This window comes from Lacerta agilis, chromosome 3, assembly GCF_009819535.1.
Source record: "Lacerta agilis isolate rLacAgi1 chromosome 3, rLacAgi1.pri, whole genome shotgun sequence".
Classification (NCBI taxonomy): domain Eukaryota; kingdom Metazoa; phylum Chordata; class Lepidosauria; order Squamata; family Lacertidae; genus Lacerta; species Lacerta agilis.
The window spans coordinates 87617077-87637009 of record NC_046314.1 but is presented as its reverse complement, the minus strand read 5'-3'; the positions used below and the strand labels follow the sequence as shown (position 1 = coordinate 87637009).

The following is a 19933-nucleotide window of genomic DNA, read 5'->3' as shown; positions in this document are numbered from 1 at the left end:
CCAAGCCTTCTCTAGTGGGGACAGTTTTAATGTTTGGTGCAACATCTTGACTACTACTTAACTTGCAATTTCAGTTAGGGATTTAAATAGAAAGATGACAGTATTGTTGTAAAAATTCAGTGCTGCCAATATTTATTTATTTATTTATTTGTTTATTTAATTGTGTCTATACCCCATCTTTGCCTCCAAGGGGCTGATAGGCTTACCTATTCTTTAATTAGTTGCCACAACCACCCTGTGTGATAGGCTAGGCTGAGAGGCAGTGACTGACTCAAGGTCACCCAGTGAGCTTCATGGCCAAGTGGAGATTTGAAATCTCATCTCCCAAGTTCTAGTCTAATCACTGCACCACGTAATATATGAGGATGAGCATACATTTGCTGCATTTGGTGTGTGGGTGAAAAAAACCAAACCATGTAAATGATTACTTGTTAGTTAGTGCAACTTATGATTGTAGAGTCAGAAGAACAAAAGCATGACTCGTAAATTAAGTCATTTTTCAAAGTTCATAAGTCTATTTTTGACCTGCTTTTTATTATTGGTCACCAGGTTATGGACAGAGCATTGTTTCACATGGACAACTCATACAACATTCCAAACATCAGAGGCATAGGCAAAGTCTGCAGAACCAACTTGTCCTCCAACACAGCATTCCGTGGGTTTGGGGGTCCCCAGGGAATGATGGTTACCGAGTGCTGGATGAGTGACATTGCCATGAAGTGTGGGCTGCCAGCAGAAGAGGTATGCGCAGGGCTGGATTTAGGTTTGATGAGGCCCTAAGCTACTGAAGGTAATGGGCCCTTTATATGTCCAGCTGTCCTTTGTCAACAACAAATTGTTGCTGGTTTTTTGTGTTGAATATATACTATATGGTAATTTATGGACCTAATACATAGGTATCTAAAGCCATTTGCACTTTTTGCCATGTAACTAGTCCATGCAGAATATAGGCACTTCATATATAGGTAAAGGTAAAGGGACCCCTGACCATTAGGTCCAGTCGTGTCTGACTCTGGGGTTGCGGCGCTCATCTTACGTTACTGGCCGAGTGAGCCGGCGTACAGCTTCCGGGTCATGTGGCCAGCATGACAAAGCTGCTTCTGGCGAACCAGAGCAGCGCACAGAAACGCCGTTTACCTTCCCGCCAGAGCGGTACCTATTTACCTATTTATAGATACTTGCACTTTTGACGTGCTTTCGAACTGCTAGGTGGGCAGGAGCTGGGACCGAGCAACGGGAGCTCACCCCATCGCGGGGATTCAAACTGCCGACCTTCTAATTAGCAAGCCCTAGGCTCTGTGGTTTAACCCACAGCACCACCCGCGTCCCATACTCCATATATAGAAATGAGCAAACTAGTGATATTTTAGGGAGCAGACTAGCAGACAGGGCCCATTACTTAGCATAGGAGCCTTCACAACACAAAACACTGTTGCTATATGTAGGTTTTATTTTATTTGTTTTTTATCATATATTTTGGAAATGTAAATCCAGGGTTTTTTCCCTTTAATTTTTTGGGGGGCCTCCAAGAGAGTGGGACCCTAAGCTATAGCTTGTTTAGCTTATACGTAAATCTGACGCTGGGTATGTGCTCTTAGAGGAAAAGGCTGGACATTTCCATAAACCCTGCATGCTTCAGCAAAGGATGTTAAAGAATTGAGATTTCACCAGTCCGGTACCCGTGAGTTCTTTTTGCAGCTTTACATTGGGTAACGTAATCTCAGCGTTGACATGGATTGTTAGAGTCCTTTATGGGTTGGATATCAAAATGATATTACATATCAGAGGTGTTGTGTGCCATTCCTTTATACTCCAGTGGGAAGTGGTCCTTGGCCTCCTTCAGCACAACACTTCACCCAGCCGGAAGAGTGAAAAAGAGAAAGAAAGAGAGAAAGAGAATGAATGGGTGAAGCAGAGAGAGGGTGGGTGTCTGTGTGCTTCTGTTTTTTTAGGAATGGATGCATGTGTATGTATGTTTGTGTGGATGGATGTGTGTGTTTGTGAGATGGATGAAGTGTGTGTGTGTCTGTCCACTTTTTGGTTTGGCTGTACTGACCACCATTGCTGTGTAGCCCCCTTCTCTGAAGGGAATGCAACCCTTGACCCTGAAATGGCTGCCCACTACAGAATTTTGGGGGAGCTGATCTCCATGTTTAGGAAAGCGTGTTTATGATCAAGATGCCCAGCATTCCACATTCTGTTAAAGTCATTCTTCCAAAAGACTCATTGATGACCATGGCCATGTGGGTTTTGCTTTGGAAAGGTTCGAAAACTCAATCTCTATAATGAAGGAGACCTGACTCACTTCAATCAGAAGCTAGAAGGATTCACCTTGCGAAGATGTTGGGATGAGTGCCTTGCAAATTCAGACTATCACTCCAGAAGGAAACTCATTGATGAGTTTAACCGGTAGGTATCTTGCTTTTCAGAGTGATATCAGGTATACTAAAATATTCTATAAAGGCCTAATTAGTAAGCCTGGAATTAAAGTCTGAATCAGATTTCTCCCCCATCCATACAAACCATCTCTGCAGAAGTTGTAATAATTTGGGGAAAACGTTAACCCACTGTGTTTTAAAAGAGAAGCTCAAAATCAATGAAAAGTGCAATGTTGCATTTGTTGATTTCAGTTCCCTCCCTGGACCCATTCCTATGAAGTTTTGTTCTAATGCAAAATTGTGCAGGAAAAGAGAGCGTGCCAGAGAAAGCAGTTTAGGAATGGGTGCATGCTTCAAGGGAACCAGAACCTGACATTGTTCTGTTTCCCCAGGAAGAATCGCTGGAAGAAGAGAGGCATGGCCATTATTCCAACCAAGTTTGGGATCAGCTTCACAGTTCCCTTTCTGAATCAGGTTGGCAAGCACCATTAACTGTTACAGCTGGGCAGCAAGGTTCTGCTTCTGTCCATCTTCAAGATTCTCTAGTAATGGGAATGTTTGTAGCGATACATCCACGGCACATTTTAGTTCCAGTGTGGTGTTAGATCATGACACTGTCCCAGCCATCCACCAGTCTGCCTTCATTCTTGTGCATCCTTTGTGACTCTTGTTTTGCTAATGTTGTTGGGGGGGGGATGTCAGCCCCCACCCTAGTCAGTGAATGCATGGGCTGAAGAGGAATCAGGAAATGAAGTAGTGCTTTCTTAAGTATTAAATCAATCAAAAGTTAATTCTTAGGCTTATTGGATCATTTCTATCTTCTCTCTCTCTCTCTCTCTCTCTCTCTCTCTCACACACACACACACGCTTCTATCCAAAGTAGCATTCAATCTCTTGCACAGTGGAACTCCCCCCCCCCCCAAAAAAAATCTGCTCTGGGGTTTCTTGCAAACCTCCAGAGCAGAATTGAGGAGGGCACAGGGCAAGCACAGAGGGAGGAGAAGAAGGAGCAGTACAGTAGCATAAATGTAAATCCTTGCGATAATGGAACAAAGGCCTTGGATACTGCCTGAAGCGAGGAATGTTGATTTGTATGTAGACGGTGCCTGTGAAGTGTGCGCCAGAGAGCTCGTGTGTCAAAACAGTCTTTGACAGCCTCTCTCTCGGATCTATGTTGTAGGCTGGTGCCCTGGTACATGTGTACACAGATGGGTCAGTGCTGCTCACACATGGTGGGACTGAAATGGGCCAGGGCCTCCATACCAAGATGATCCAGGTAAACTATGAATGCATTAATTGTCTGGTGCTGTTTTGATTAACATTATCCATTAAGCAGCCTTGTTTAGGGAAGTTTTTAATGTTTAATGTTTTATTCTATTTTTAATCTATTGGGAGCCACCCAGAGTGGCTGGGGAAACCCAGCCGGATGGGCAGGGTATAAATATATTATTATTATTATTATTATTATTATTATTATTATTATTATTATTATTATTATCATCATCATCTATTAAATGCATTAAAAACTTACTGCAGCATTCATTTTCAGAATGTTGTCTTACAGATGTTGCAATTCCCCCCCCCCACATCCATTCTAGTTTAAATGTGGATATGTAGGGTGGAATCCAAAGAATGGGCTCCTTTGGGAGGAATTTAATAATAAATAAACTTTTACTCAGGGCAGTCATGGCCATTAATGTCTACCCTGAGTAAGAGTTGATTAACTACAACCCATACTTTCTCACAATGTATGGAGGTTGTGTAGCAGGATTACAAAGCAGCATTCTTCAGAAGCGTAGCATCTTTCCTGTGTGTATTGATTTTACTTACAAATATAAATTAAGATGGATCAGAAAAATACCCCACAGTTGCTTAACAGGACAGAATACTGGACTATTCAAAAGTCTTTGGAGCTTTGTGGACTTTGAATAAGAAGAATTGTTTCAAGTCCTACGAATTTCATTGGTGGTGATGACAACTGCGGTGAAGTTCACGTTTGGGCATTGTCTCTCTACAGGTTGCCAGCAGGACTCTTGGAATTCCCACCTCCAAGATCTACATCAGTGAGACAAGCACCAACACAGTGCCAAATACATCTCCAACAGCTGCTTCTGTTAGTGCTGATATCAATGGGATGGCCGTCTTGGTAAGGGGTAGAACTCAACACACTGCTCTACAAGGGATGCTACCGATTCTGTCTGCAGTGCACTGCATTTGCACCCCAGAGAGAATCTGTCTCGTTGCCTCTATGAAGATATGCCTTGTGGGAGGCTTCTAGCAGACTTTGCTTTAGGAGGAAAGCACACTATCAGCATGTGTGCTGCTTAAAAGTGCCCAGTGTGGTGACTTTAACAGTAAAGGAGCCAGCTATGCGTATTCTCTGGTGATGTGGCGAATGTTAGGTTATTTCCAAATTGAACAATGGTATTAACTTTCATCTAGATTGATGAAAATGAGAATACCTGGTGGCAATTTGCTGTAATATCAAAAGATGCATTCTAATTGCTTTGAATTATCTTTCTTTCTTTCTTTCTTTTAGAATGCTTGCCAGACCATCCTGAAGCGATTGGAGCCAATCAAACTTGCTAAGCCAAAAGGTTCCTGGGAAGACTGGGTATGTTTGCGTCTGCTGCAGTTTGGAAGCATGGTGTGGATTTGCTATCATTAGGAAAATCTCAATTATCTACCGGTATTAATTCATTGTGGCGTGACAGGGGCTAAAGGAGCTAGTAGGGAACTGGCTGATATTCTTGCAACTCTTCTGGCAGTTCTATAAGCCCCAAACAAGTACCAAGTTTTGTGACTTCAACAAGAGAAATTTGGGGTTCTATATACCCAAGGTGCGGATGCAATTGATACACCTCTGAATTGTGATGGTTTGTGAATCTTAAGCAGCTTCCTCTCCTTGCTCCTTCCTTTAGCTTGGTCCCTGTCCCACTTTATCTCACCATCTTGTGCCATCACCATCCTACACTGGCTTTCTGTGGTGTGGCTTCAAAGGGCTGTTGCTGGTGAATGAGTCTGTTCTGCAGCAACCTCTGCTATAGGATGGGGTGTTTTCTTTACACACACACACTCACAACAGAAAACAGTGCGTCCATATGAGTTGGTGAACATAATTTTGTCGTGATCAGTTCTTGTGATCTATTTTATTGGGGGCTTTAGTTTTTCTGTTATGAATTGTATTTAGTGTTTTGTGGTGCATGTAAATCCCTCCATGAACTTGAGTGGCATTCCTGATGTTGATTTATATGACGATGATAATGTTAACAACAGATGATGGTGGTGGTGGACTAGGCTTTTGAAAGTTGCCCTTAGATTTTTTTTCCCTTCATGATTTGCAATGAAGATATTTCCCAAGAGTGGAGTCTGTTTAACAGCTCCATTTGTGCACTGTTTCACAAAGTTGGGCCTGATGTGTCTAGAGGTGTCAAATGTAAGGTTTGTTGATAATGGTGCTCCCCTTTTTGCACATGGATAGAGTGCACTCATTTGTATTTTATTACAAATTTGTATTGCTAGCTTTTCCAGAATGCATTGTAGCTATTTTGGTTTTCTGTGTTTTCATTAGGTGTCAGCAGCCTACTGTGATTGTGTGAGTCTGTCAGCTACAGGATTTTACAGGTGAGTCGGCACAGGACCCAAGTGGGATTCCAAATAAATGGTTCTAAATGTTATTGAGTGTTCTTTATCTCTACTGGTCTGATAAGTGTGCTTATAAGAAGAAGATATGATCTAGTAATTTCTTCCATGAAGGCTGTATTCTATAAACTTTATGTGCCTGCTAACTTTTCCTTGGCACTAAAGCCATCTGCAGTCTCTACTTGACCCGTGGCATACATACCGTGTTTCTCCTAAAATAAGACACCGTCTTATATATTTTTTTCGCTCAACAAAACACAGTATGGCTTATTTTCAGGGGATGTCTTATTTTAACCGTGTCGCATCGGTACGCTGCATAGCCACGCCTCTCCAGGCTGTTTTAATGCGAGGTACCACGTCACTATGGCTTATTTTCGGGGTATGGCTTATTTTTGGGGAACGGCTTATATTTCGCAAATGCATAGAAATCCTGCTATGGCTTATTTTATGGCTATGTCTTATTTTAGGAGAAACAGGGTATGTAAAAGCAGTTCCCATTCATTCAAATCAGACCTTAAAGTGTTAAGGCTCCAAAGTAGAATCAACCCTTTAATATTCCCATTCTGTAAATACAGAATTCAGAACTATGCATCTCTTACAAGCTTCAGAAGACCTTAGATAAGGTGTGGGGAAAGTGACATCCTCCAGACATCCAGACTCCAATTCCCATCAGCCCCAGACAACATGGGCAAGGGTTGGGGTGATGGGAGTTGGAGTCAACAACATCTGCACAGGAACAACATTGGCTACCCCTTGCCTTGGATCTCTTAACTATCTACCAACTTAGATTTCAGTTTACTTTATTTAAAGTGCCGTTTTGGTGTAGAAACTCAGACTCCACAAGAGTTTTCAAGCTCACTTGCTGATTTTTTATGTGCAACATCATTTGCAATGCCCTACTTTCTGCGGTAGTTTTTGGGAATCAAACAGGCAACCAATTTAAGCTTATAGAGCTGAGTGAAAATGATCTCCTCAAATTATCCACACTATTTGTGGGTGGTTAAAACCGGAGGAGGGCATTTTACTGAAGACTGAACTTCTCTAACAGTTTTAGGTGGAGCTGGAAAAAGAGGGGAAACATTTAAAATTTGCAATAAATTAATTTTTGAAATGCTTTGTATTGCTTAATATTGAAAGGAAACTCGATTATTAGTTCATGCTTGTGAATAAAGGAAGTGAAGGACTAAGATGGGATGACTGGAAGGAGTAGAGATCACGTCCATTGCTTTCTTCAACATTGTTAAACAGTATTAAAATTGGATCTGCCACTGCATCCAGAACAGGAGCGGCCACCAAAGGGATGTGGCCTGGGGAGAGGCCCAGGGGCCAGACAGAGAAAGCTGGAGGGCTGCATTTGGCCCCCTGAGGTTCCCCATCCATGGCTTATCATCATTATTGTTCCATAATAATGTAGTAGGCCCAATGTTGTAACATGAGTGAAGAGGAGGAAGCCTAGTTCTAGAGGTATATGGACAAGAGGTTGGAGAGCAACTAAAAATCTGTTATGGTTGAAAGAGAAAAAGGGAGAGGTGGGGATCTGGCCTGGCATACTTCACAGAGCAATCAAAGGCATGCAGATCTCCAAACTTTGGCTAATCATGATTACTAGCCTGATCCTCAAAACTCCCTGAATTCTTGTTGATTCCAGTAACTTGCATTTTTGCCCATCAGGAAGTGATTCAGTGGGGTAAGAAAAAGTGATGAGTAAAATTCCTGCAGATTTCATTTTTTCCCTTCTTTCTTGCCACCCTTAAGAATTCCAGACCTTGGGTATGACTATGAGAAAAATGAAGGGAAGCCCTTCTGCTACTTCTCTTATGGTGTGGCTTGTTCTGAGGTTGAGATTGACTGTCTGACAGGTGACCATAAGGTAAGTAGGCTATGCAGGTTTGTCAAAAATATTTCTTTGTCCTGGAAAGTACCTAATAACCTGAGTATATTTGATAAGGAAGTTTATTTCCAGCTCTGGTATTCGTTGAGTGAAAGACCTGACTGTGTATATCAGGGATGGGCAACCTGTGGCCAACCAGAGGCAGTTGAACTCCAACTCCCATCAGCCCCAGCCAGCATGGCCAGGGATGATGGGAGGTGTAGTCTGAACTTCTGGAGGAAATGCAGATCACTACACTATAGGGCAATTATATACTTCACAGTGATTATGTTCTGCAAAAGGTTTCCACACAAGCCACTAGCTATGAAGATTTATACCCGTTTCAAAGGCTCCAGGCATCTGATTTCCAACCAAGAGAGCCAACACATTTTTGCTAAAGTGCTCAAAGCACTTCATGTCTATTTCTCCATGATCTTTGCAATAATCCTGTAACTTGGGCCACCTCTCTTAGCTCAGGCTAGGCTACCAGTAATAAATAGTGGCTTCTCCCAGACAATATGGCACATTCATGTCTGAGTTGAGAGTTCATCTGCTCTAAGTCAGAGCTCAGACTCAGGGCTGACCCTGACCGTTAGGTCCAGTCATGAATGACTCTGGGGTTGCAGTGCTCATCTTGCTTTACTGGCCGAGGGAGCTGGCGTACAGCTTCCAGGTCATATAGATAGCATGACTAAGCCGCTTCTGGCAAACCAGAGCAGAGAACGGAAACGCCGTTTACCTTCCTGCCGGAGTGGTACCTATTTATCTACTTGCACTGAGTGCTTTCGAACTGCTAGGTTGGCAGGAGCAGGGACCGAGCAACAGGAGCTCACCCTGTCATGGGAATTTGAACTGCTGAGCTTCCGATCAGCAAGCCCTAGTCTCTGTGGTTTAACCCACAGCGCCACCCGCGTCTCAGACTCAGAGCTACTATGTGACGATTCAGGTTCAAGCAAGATTTGGGGAACGTGCACAGCTCAGTGGTAGAGCACCTGCTCTGCATGGAGCAGGTACCGTACTTTTCCAGGTAGAGCTGGCGAAAAACTCCTGCCTGAAAAGCTGGAGAACAGATTAAACAGTACTGAACTAGATGGGCCAGTGGCCTGACTCTAAGATAGCCTCTTTTAACTGATTGCATAAAGTGAGTCCTGTACTTACTCAGCCTTTGCTTTTGCCAATATTTAGAATGTCCGCACAGACATCGTGATGGATGTTGGCACCAGCTTGAACCCAGCTATAGATATAGGGCAGGTAAGCAATACAACACGATCCTGTTCTGTGCCGCTGAAGCGGGTCTGCATGCTAGCTAGATTATTAAATCGGTCAATGAGCAGCAACAGGCCTGATAAACAGCAGCATGAACTGTTGTGGCAGGAGAGGTGGTTAGTTGCTAATTTATTATTAGCTTGTGTTTGCTCATCAAGATTTCGCCAAATGATTCATTTCTGCACAATGGCTGGAAAACAGGGGGGGGGATTAGATCTAGTGTTCACTGCACTGTTCCCAAGTTTTTGTTTTGCATTCTCCAAGTCAGTTACTCTAGAGTAATTCTATTTACTTCAATTGCCCTTGTGGCGTTGGCCATTCCTTCTGAATAGGATTGTGCAGGTGGAGACAAAAGGGTTAACAAGATGTCCAATAGGAAGTCAGAGGCGGAGCTTATTGGCTTTTAAGACTCAGCCCAAGGGGGGGGGAGTTAGTTCAGTAAGGGTTGGTGTGTGGAACTTTGTGGTGGGGAGGTAGAGGAGTTAAGAGTGAGCTAAAGGCAGAAACGAGACTGAGAGGATAAAGTGTAACAGTGTATTTGATATCGAAAGCTTGTTGGTGTGTGAAAATAAACTCTAGATATTCTTTGTTTAACTTAAATCCTGACTGAGACTCAGTGTTTACCAGGGGGATCCTGGTTGGTGGCAGCGGATTAGTGGTGGCACAGGGTCAATAGTCTGTGGAACGACCAGGGGCTCTGTGTGATCGCCACAGCCCTATTGCAGCAAATTGTCAAAGGAGTCTTGTTTTGGAGAGACTAAACCTCATATTTTCAGGTTTATTTTTCATTTTAACCTGCAGACCACCTGAACCCTTAAAACTAGATATACTAGCCTAAACCTGAGGCTTCCTGTACCAGCAACTAAGTACAGAAATTGGGCTGGTACAGATAAATTTGTTTATGAATCATCACTCATGATGACCATATGCCATAAGGTCATTCTGCTATTATCCCATAAATATTTGGACTACCAATATTTATTACTAATACCAGCATTGGCAGCACTCCTGCCACTCCTGCATAATGTTCATTTGGCATCAAACATGTCCTAGCCAATGAGAAAAATTAACTGAAAAGTTCCACATGGCTATGGGATGGAAACTGCCTTGGTCATTTTGGAAGACTCCTACTTCTCAACTCAGTTCTGATTGGGGAAGCCCAGGAGACACCAGTGGCCTTGGGTGGCATTCAAATAAGTTTTATTCAGAGTAGACTAGTTGAAATTAATGAGCATGACTGAGTTAGGTCCATTTATTTCAGTGGGTCTGCTCTAAGTAAAATTTAGTTGAATACCACCCCAGGAGTGCTCTCTATCAGCTTTTGTTGGAGAGGGATGGTCTTGCTGTGGTGATTTAGTCATGTCCAAACAAGACGACTGTAATATGCTCTGTTTCAGGCTGACCTTTTATTTTGTGTGCAAATTGATTTTTGTGTGTTTACATTTACAGATAGAAGGAGCCTTTGTCCAAGGAGTTGGGCTTTTTACCCTAGAGGAGCTGCGTTATTCCCCAGAAGGCAACCTGTACACCCGCGGGCCTGGAATGTACAAAATCCCTGCATTTGGTGACATCCCGACAGAGTTTCACGTGTCTCTTCTCCGGGACTGTCCAAACAGCAAAGCCATCTATTCATCCAAGGTACAGTATCATCTGGAGCTGCAACTTTCCCCATAGACATTGCACATTTTGACACAAAATAAACATCAGTGATGGAATGAGGAATGCTATTTTGTCTTATATTTCTTAGAGCAGGGGCTCCCAAACTCTGATCCATGAGATTCATTCAACTGGTCCATGGCATATCTGGGTTGGGCAAAACTATGTTCTGGGATACAACCCATGTACTAAAGAGACCAATGGACTATAATAATGTGGCTTGATCTTTACACAATACCGCCTTCTTCTGGACCTACATGCAGAAGGTCCCAGGTTCAATCCCTGGCATCTCCATATAAGGCTGGGAGGGAACACTTCCTGAAACCCTGGAGAGCCACTGGCAGTCAGTGTAGGCCATGGACCAATGGTGTGAGATGGTCTAAGGCAGCTTACTATGTTCCCAGTACTGTGGTACCTCGGGTTACAAACACTTCGGATTACAGACTCCACTAACCCAGAAGTAGTACCTCGGGTTAAGAACTTTACCTCAGGATGAGAACAGAAATCGCGCACAGGCGGCGCAGCAGGCCCCATTAGCTAAAGTGGTACCTCAGGTTAAGAACAGTTTCAGGTTAAGAACGGACCTCCAGAATGAATTAAGTTCTTAACCAGAGGTACCATTGTACTGGCCATGGGTACTGCATACTGTGAGCTGTGAATTAGTAGTGGCTGGAGCAATGCTTGATGCTCTTCAATCTCTTTAGGCTGTCGGTGAACCTCCCTTGTTCCTGTCAGCCTCTGTGTTTTATGCCATCAAAGATGCCATCGTCTCTGCCAGGGAAGAATCGGGACTGAAGGAGCCATTCCGACTAGACAGCCCAGCTACCCCAGAGAGAATACGCAATGGTTGTGTGGATAACTTCACCAAACTGGTAGGTTAACTGGCCTCTTTTCCCACGCTTTAATCTTCTGTAATGCAATTCAGTAATCATTCCTTGGTTGTCCGCAGCTTTCATTTCAGTAGGTTCCCATAACACTAATTAATGAATACTTCACATTTGTATGGCATCTTCAAGTGTGCCATACAAATGCGTTGCTCATCATCATCATCATCAATAATAATTTTTTATTTATACCCTGCCCATCTGGCTGGGTTTCCCCAGCCATTCTGGATGGCTTCCAACAAAATATTAAAAATACGATAAAACATCAAACAGGACTGCCTTCGGGTGTCTTCTAAAAGTCAGAAATAATAATATTTTTTGTATTCCTTACAACAACCCTGTGAGGTAAGCCGATATTATTATTAGGAACAGGGGACAAATTTGATTCAGTTGGCATTTAAAGGCAAACTTACCTAATTCACACTTTTTGAAGCAATGGGTGAACAGAAATGTAGCCATCCATTGAATGCCTCCCAACTCGCACTTTGCTACATTTTGCAAAGAAGCCAAACAATGTGTACAAAAATTCACATGGGACTGAAACCAGAGCCTTTGCCCACATCCTTATCATGTAGTCAGTGCTATTTTTCTAGAAGAAGAGATGCTGGAACTCACCATGAACGCCTCCCTTGTCTCTTAGAATGGCAATGGCACACACCTGAGAGGTGCTGGAACTGAGTTCCAGTGAATTCTGGCTGAAAAAGAGCTTTGCATGTAATAAATGCCAGTCAGCCAAATTCAGTGCTCAGCTTGGCAATTTTGTTCTACCCCTGATTGACACAATGTGGTTGTCCTCCAGCTGTTGTTGGATACCCAACTCTCATCAGTCCCAGGGATTATGGGAGTTGTAGTCCATCAGCCCCTGGTGTAGAAGATAAGTAAATCTGAAGATAGTTACATTCTGTAGTTGCCCAGCAAAGGCCATGCCAACTTTGGGACATGGTCTAGAAATTTCAGATGAAGGCAACTGTTTATAATCCTTCTCTTTCAATTGCTTCAATCTTATTTTTTTCTCCAGTGTCCATCTGCTGAGCCGGGCACCTTTAAGCCCTGGTCTGTGAGAGTATGAATGAAGTAACCTCTAGGAACCATCTCCACTCATCAAGCTGGTTTCACCTCAGGGGACCAAAAGGAAGCAATGACTCACTGCTGAAAACAGATCTGTATTCCTGCCCCTGCCCCTGCCCTGCAGATTCATGAAGCTTTATAATTTAATAGCTGAATCGTCCATTGCCTAAGGAAAGGGTTCCTGCTGGTGAAATACAGCTGGTATGAAATGTAACAAAGAGGGGAAAAATGTATGGTTTTGCTCTCTGTGAAATCTGAAATCCTTACATAGTTCATTTAAGCTCATGGCAAAGATAAGAGAAACCCGTTTGCTAATATGTTCACTTTTAAAGTGTAATCATGACATTCAATGAAATGCTAATTTGAATAGATTATGATGCAGCCAGTCCCTCCCTTTCACTTTTCCACCCTTCATCTTTTGGATGCATGATTGCAAGCAACAATGAGGGCAGGACCCCATTGCATCCTCTCTCTGAATCATAAGGATGTGGGAAGTTCATTAACATCTAGCTAATGAGATCCCAGCCTCCACTCCCACCTTCTGCTTTGCTTTTGTATGCTGAGGATATGAGATAACACTGGAAGGAAATGCACAAGGGTCAGCTGATGTCATGATCCTCAGTATAGTTACTGAGTAGTTAGATATGTTTATTTCAGTACCATTTACTCCAAGTGTGCTTGAAGCTGATGTTTAAGAGAGTTAGGGGGAAATAGCTATTACCCAGGTGCTTATGAATTATGGAGAGCCAGTTTGCATCCCATAGTTAAGAGGGCCAGGTCAAAAAGTGGCTAGGATTCCTGTATCTTTTATTGGCTGTGCAGAACAGATGACAAGCTATGTCTGCTGAAATTCTCTCTTCTACGCAATAATTAGAAGAGCAGCAGTCTTGCCCTGTTTGTGCATCCGGCCACCTCACTTATGGTGCATTCCCCTCATTTGGTTTTGTTCAAAGTAGACCAGGGTAAATCTGCTAGGTTGCAAAAAATATGAATGTGTTGAGGCTCCCAAGGGACTGCTTTCACACATTACTTGGCCATACAGAGGGGTTATGAAAAACACTCCATTAAAAAGATATTTAGTTAGGCTTTCCTTTATATTCTCCCTAAGCTATGATGCTTTGTGCAGGAGGCACTAAATCCTATTTGCTAGCCATTTGCAAATCTCCTAGAGTTAGTTTTATATCATTCTGCAAACTTGTCGTCAAAGTTTCAGGTGAACCCCTCTGAGTGAACCGAAGCAAATTGTACAGTTATACCTGAAATTTCATGCGGATTGGTGTGATCAGTTGACAAAAGAATGGTCCTCGAACGATGGCACAATGCAGAGGGTCTTGGCCAGTTGGCCAGGTTTGCTCCGAGATTAACCTGTGTTTCCCAAAGGTGTATTGGTTCATAATAGAGCTGTTTGAATGAAAAGTCTGCACTCCATTTTCCCAGGCCGCACAATGTTGTATTTCCTATGCTAAACACCTCCTTTTCATATCAAAACAAAACAAAACAACCTTATGGGAACTAGCTCTGAGAGAGAATTAAACATGAACTTATCCCCGAAATGTTCAGGAATCAGTGCACTGCATCGTTCAAGGAAAAGGATTTGCATCATGTCTTTGGGACAGAATTGTCTTGTTGACATCGGATGTGCATACTCAACATTCACAGATGCTTCATTTTCTTGATTGCCGCTAGTAAATGGCGTTCTCACAATGTAAGGAAATAGCCTGCCAGAAGCAAATATGTGCCTGAGCCGATGACAATTGAAACACTTGCTGCTTTTCTAAGGGTTTGCTTAGTATGCTAATATGCCCATCTTGACTAGGGGCATTAAATGCTCTTCTGGAACTGTTTAATAATAATGAGCTGACACTATTGCCATTTACCAAAATGACTCCTAGCTGTTGATAGAGAACAATTCCTGTTCCTGTTGGAACAAACAGATCAATCATGTCTCCCGTGCTGGTGTTAACTCTCCTGACTTTTGTGGTTTGTGTAATACTTGTGGCGCAGGGAGTGGGCATATTCAGAGTCCATCCCTAGTGCAATAATTCTGCACTGCATCTTAAAGCGTGACATTCTCTCATGCAAGGAGATCCATCCTTGACATTTGCTCTCATAAACCAACCTGTGGCTCTTCTACAGGTTTCAGACCCGTAAAAGGTCTTTTTTAACAGTACATTTTGTAGGACAAAGGCTGAGGTTTCTCTCCCTAGTCCACATAATATCTTGCTAAGCATAGAAGCAAACTGAAAGCCTGTAGTACGATATTCTGGAAAATATGAAGAAATAGCAATAGTAACACTGACCTACAATTGTCAGTCCATGGTAATAACAACAAGTTACCAGGAAGCACGTAGTTTTGCTGAAACTGAGGACTTTATAGAATCTTTTAAACAAACTCTCTCATGAATTAGTGTCTTTGTGATCTGAATGTATAATGTATAAGAAACTCTGCTTGAAATGAACTATTTTGGGGGGGAATAAATGTGATTTGAAGAGCACTTTGCAACATTACTCACTGTCATTATTATGGGGGCTCTACACTGTGGATGGCCGTGCCGCAAAATGTTGATATGGAGGGCAGAAGATTTTTTTGCCCTTTGCGTTGGCATTCCCTATCCCAAATGCAGTGGTTTATAACACCATCCAATTTATAACATGAGAAGAATGTCAAGCATGTACACATATGGGAGAAAACAAAAGGGCGCACATATCGAAATGAGGTAGACAGGAGGCCAAATCTGCTCCTGACTACCTCAGAATCAACCCTTGTTCCTTCCTGCATCACTCCATTGTGGGTCCTGGTCACTTAAGTCCCTGGTCTTAAATGACTTTACTAGGAACTGCAGGGGACATGCAGTGCTGTTGTGCTCGTGTCCTGGTTTCAGGCTTCCCACAGGCATCTGGCTGGCCACTGTGAGAACAGGATGCAGGACTAGATGGCCTGATCCAGCAGGGCTGTCTTACGTGCCCCCCCCCCCACATGCTGTTAGACAAGCTCCCACCAGCCCCATCCAGCATGGCCAGTGGTCGGGGGTGATGGGAGTTGTTAACCAGCAACCTTTTAAGGGCTGCAGATTCCTTTCTCGTGTTCTAGGGCATGTAATAGCAGTTCAATTGCTATGGAAGCAATTACCCTAGAGCAGGGTGGACTCTTCCCTACTAGAGATCTTGAAGCAGAGGCTGCACAGCCAGTTGTTTGGGGGTGTGTTTCATCTCTGGCTTTCCTGCATCCAGCAGAGAGTTGGCCTATATGGTTTACCGGACATTTCAACTTGATGGTTCTATGCCAGAATCTTGGAGCAAAATATTACGTGCCACATGTGCACAAAAACTAGTGTTAATAGTGCTTTAAACTCCCATAGCGTTTCTCTGTTGAGAGCCGCCCAGAGCAGCTGGGGAAACCCAGCCAGATGGGTGGGGTATAAATAATAATAATAATAACAACAATAATAATAATAATAATAATAATAATAATAATAATATCATCACCATCGAAGTATTCCATAAACAACCACGAACTTACTGCCCTTTAAGTGCTGATTAAAAAAGGATTATGGAAGGAGGGGTTCTCAAAAGATTGAATGGTATACCAGATACAGTAAGGAAGGGTGGATTAGGTTTTCTTATGGCCACAAACCAAGAAAAAATTATATATTGTGGGAAAATAACACAATCAGAACACAGCCTGTGAAGAAAACATAAGATTCACAGGAGAACCAGCATAAAAAATACTTTTATCACCTGCTTTCTAAGAAGTATACGCACATCATTCATTTTGTTCATCACTGCGAAACTTGTATTAGGTCAGCAACCAGAGACCTGTAAGTGAAGTCCAGCCCTCAGAGGCTCTGCATGTTCCATGTTGCCAACCTAGAGGCAAGAGATATGGGGAAAGTGCCATTTATGGCAAGAAAACTTACATGGAGTTCACTATAGCAGGCTGAAGCTGCACACTCTCACTCATGCTTTCAAAGTAGCTCTCCGGGCAAAATGGATGCTGACCAGGAATCTCTGCTGACCAATGAGTAACGTAGATCCCCATTCTGTATACAAAAGAGGTTGTCACTAGACAGGCTAATTTCTGCTGCATTTGTCCTTGATCACAGTAAAGGCTTTTCTCTGTTCCTTCCAGTCAAAACAACCCTAACTGCTTCCTGGAACGCAAGTGAGGTTCCAGAGCAAGCTGCGGGGAAAGCGAAATGCGTGATAGTCAAACCGGAAAAAGTGGCACAGTCCTTTCCTCTCCCCGAGGGACAGTTGGCTGAGCATCTGCTCTTCTAGCCAGTGATAGGTCCACCGGATTTTGGAGTCTATGAACTCGGGGATCCGGATATTCTCCGGAAGCCCAGCCCGGAGCATTAAATGGCGCACCTCGTTGTCAAGGAACCCAAACATTATTACGTAGTCATACCGCACGAGGCACGGTCTGCACAGACTGACTGACGGTGTCCACTCCTTGCTGTGATTCCTGTACCCGCTGTATAAGATGTACTGAACAAACTCCTTGAAGTTCAGGCCGTCTGCCATCCCATGCATGTAAGCGGAGATAAGTCTCTGGAAAGGCTCCCTGACAAACATCACTTTGGTGTAGGACTGCATTATAGCCTCCATGGAGGTCCGGTTATACTCACTCAGTGCCTTTGGGCTGCCAAACTGCTGGCGGTGAGGAATTGGCACCTGCAGGCTAACATTTTTCTCCAGAAGCATCTCCAACAGCTGCTCCCAGCCTTCCACCCCAGTGGCTGGGGTTTTGCAATACAGGAACTGCAGTTTGTGGTTCACCATAATTGAAGACAGGGCCTGGGAAGCTTCCTGTTGGGTAGGTGGGAGTCGGGTGATTTTACCTCTTTTGCTGCAGAAGGACCTCAGCGCTTTTTTCCTGAGCTGCTGAATATGCAGGAGACTGTCAAACGTCTGCGGGATATCTTCCGCATTCTCCATGGCCAATCTGCCTGCAAAATAGGATCGGAGGAGGGAGCAGAGTTTGTCTGTGCAAGGGAAGGGTGCGAAGGACTGTGGACCCGGGATTAAATTATTCTCACTGGCTTGCACGGAAGCACAATTACTATTCAGTTGTTTTATTGCCTATTACAAATCGAAATGGAGTCCCCTTGGACGTGCTTTGTTTTTTAGATGCCATGCATGAATCTGTAAAATGCTTTCAAATTATTATTTAATTATCTTATTGCATTTATATCCCATGTTTCCCTTCAAGGAGCTCGAGGCGGTGTACCTAGTTCTCCCGTCCCTGTTTTATCCTCACAACAACCCTGTGAGGTAGGTTAGGCGGAGAGGCAGTGACTGGCCCAAGGTCACCCAGTGAGCCTCATGACTGAATGAGGATTCAAACACTGGTCTCCCAGTTCCTAGTCTGGTACAATAACCACTATATGTCAGGGTTGAGCCAGATGAGGAGTGGTGGCAAGACCCCCTGGTGAGGCTGCACCCACGGAAGAACCTGGGGAAATGGAGGAGTTCGTACCTGGAGAAGACTGGTGGCGGCACTCCTCGGAAGAGGAAGAGTCAGATGGAGAGGGGGAAAGACCAGAACAGGAGGAGGAGTAAGTCTAGCCAGAATCAGGCCCTTGTGAGGATAGAAACAGCCCTTCCCCTCCTCCCTTCTCAGCTGTAGAGCGTAGAGCTGAGAGACGCAGGGAACAATTAGAGGCAGCTGCAACTCGTAAGAGACGTGGTTGCAGGCCAGCTACTTAAGAAAGGCTGGCTCCTCCCTTCACTAGCACCTGCAACTGACATGCTGAGTGCGTGGTTGCTCTTGCTCGTTCTGTTCCTGACTCCTGGCTTGTTCCCGACCCTTGGCTTGTTCATGGCTCCTGGCTTTTCCCTGACTGACTTGGACTGTTCTGACTTCGGCTTCTCCTGATCCCATACTGATAACTGACTTCAGCTGGCTTCTGACCCGGACTGTTCGACCTTGGCTTAACTGACTGACTGCTGCACTTCAGCACGCCAACTTGTTGGCGCCCTAACACTATACCACATTGGCTCTCCAGTCAATGTGAATGTTAAATAGAAGAGTAAAAGCAAATATAATTTACTTGAGTAAACAGGACCAAGGAATGGGCATTTATGAATATCTCGCCATATGAGCAAACTAACACAACTACTGCAGCAAAAGGCTACAGAAGTGTGAAAAGCTTCCTCTGTCAGAATCCTTCATTCTAAATAATTGTTAAAAGTACAGCCTCTGTCCTCTAGTACTCTTGAAGACTGAACTCACGAGGCACTTGGCAGAACAAGAATGCATTGCTGGACTGCGTTAGGCTATAATTGTTTCTCAGATTGTCTTCTTATGGCGGCGGTGAAACCTACCTCGGTTCTGTGGTGTGTTTCTCCCGAGAAGGTGGCTCCACCACAACAGGGAAATGAAACCCAGAAAAGCGAAGATGAGGAGTCGAGCAAGGAAGCGCATGATCTTGTCTGCGCTATCAAAGTGAATGGCTGCTAATGGAAGCAGAGAAAGCAACCTGAAGCAATGTCAGCAGGAGACCCCTTGAGTGTTTACTCTGGGATGAAGCAAGAGGGTCAGGTTAAAGTACTGTTTGCACATTCGTGGGCATTGCCTGCTTATCTGACTCTCAGGGAAAACTGGGACTGATCAAAGAGACCCAAATCATAGCTGTGCTTCCAACATATAACATGGGAAACTGCAAACAGCTTCAGGTGTCTGTGGGGAATGGCCAAGGCTGACATCTTAATCTAAATGGAGCCGTTTATCCTCTTAATACATGCTTGTAATAAAGCCTATGAACAGATGTGAATGGCTCTCCGGTTTTTTTCTTCTGCAGAATATTTGTTATTGTTTCTAATAAAGCATTTTTAGCCACCATTCAGGGTTAATACCTTTGCAAGGCGGCTTACAATACAATAAAAACTATTTTAAATGCAACAGATTGATAACCCCAGCTAAAAAGAAGAAGGGGAAGATGCTTCAATCACTTTCAGTTCCCCATTGCACCCTTATATTTCCACCAAAGGGTGCTCAAACCATGATACTTTTTAAAAGCTGTGGATGCCCAAGCATCAAAAATTGTGGATTGTCTAAAAGAGGTATTGCCCATTTCCTCTCCTACAGGCATGTCTATTTGTGTTTTTAAACATTAGCTTCAGTATGTGAAGATTTTGATGGAAACAATTCTTACATTCAAGAACAA

General features: G+C 43.6%; 2 protein-coding genes across 2 annotated transcripts in view; one reads left to right on the top strand and one right to left on the bottom strand.

Moving 5' to 3' along the window:
• XDH (xanthine dehydrogenase) overlaps window positions 1-12876 on the top strand; it is a 57090-nt gene extending 44214 nt beyond the window's left edge. Inside the window, exons 26-37 of the mRNA XM_033144640.1 lie at window positions 550-741; window positions 2264-2409; window positions 2771-2852; window positions 3559-3654; window positions 4396-4524; window positions 4918-4992; window positions 5950-6002; window positions 7776-7890; window positions 9076-9141; window positions 10606-10794; window positions 11517-11684; window positions 12715-12876. Coding sequence (XP_033000531.1) covers window positions 550-741; window positions 2264-2409; window positions 2771-2852; window positions 3559-3654; window positions 4396-4524; window positions 4918-4992; window positions 5950-6002; window positions 7776-7890; window positions 9076-9141; window positions 10606-10794; window positions 11517-11684; window positions 12715-12765 — 1362 coding nt within the window. The 3' untranslated portion in view covers window positions 12766-12876. The remainder of the gene's footprint in view (window positions 1-549; window positions 742-2263; window positions 2410-2770; window positions 2853-3558; window positions 3655-4395; window positions 4525-4917; window positions 4993-5949; window positions 6003-7775; window positions 7891-9075; window positions 9142-10605; window positions 10795-11516; window positions 11685-12714) is intronic.
• Window positions 12877-16326: 3450 nt separating this feature from the next.
• LOC117044158 (carbohydrate sulfotransferase 8-like) lies at window positions 16327-19280 on the bottom strand. The gene is made up of 2 exons (XM_033144639.1): window positions 19092-19280; window positions 16327-17713 (listed from the first exon to the last, which is right to left on the bottom strand). The coding sequence occupies exons 1-2, from the start codon at window positions 19189-19191 to the stop codon at window positions 16905-16907; spliced, it is 909 nt and encodes a 302-aa protein (XP_033000530.1). The 5' UTR covers window positions 19192-19280; the 3' UTR covers window positions 16327-16904.
• Window positions 19281-19933: the final 653 nt, after the last annotated feature.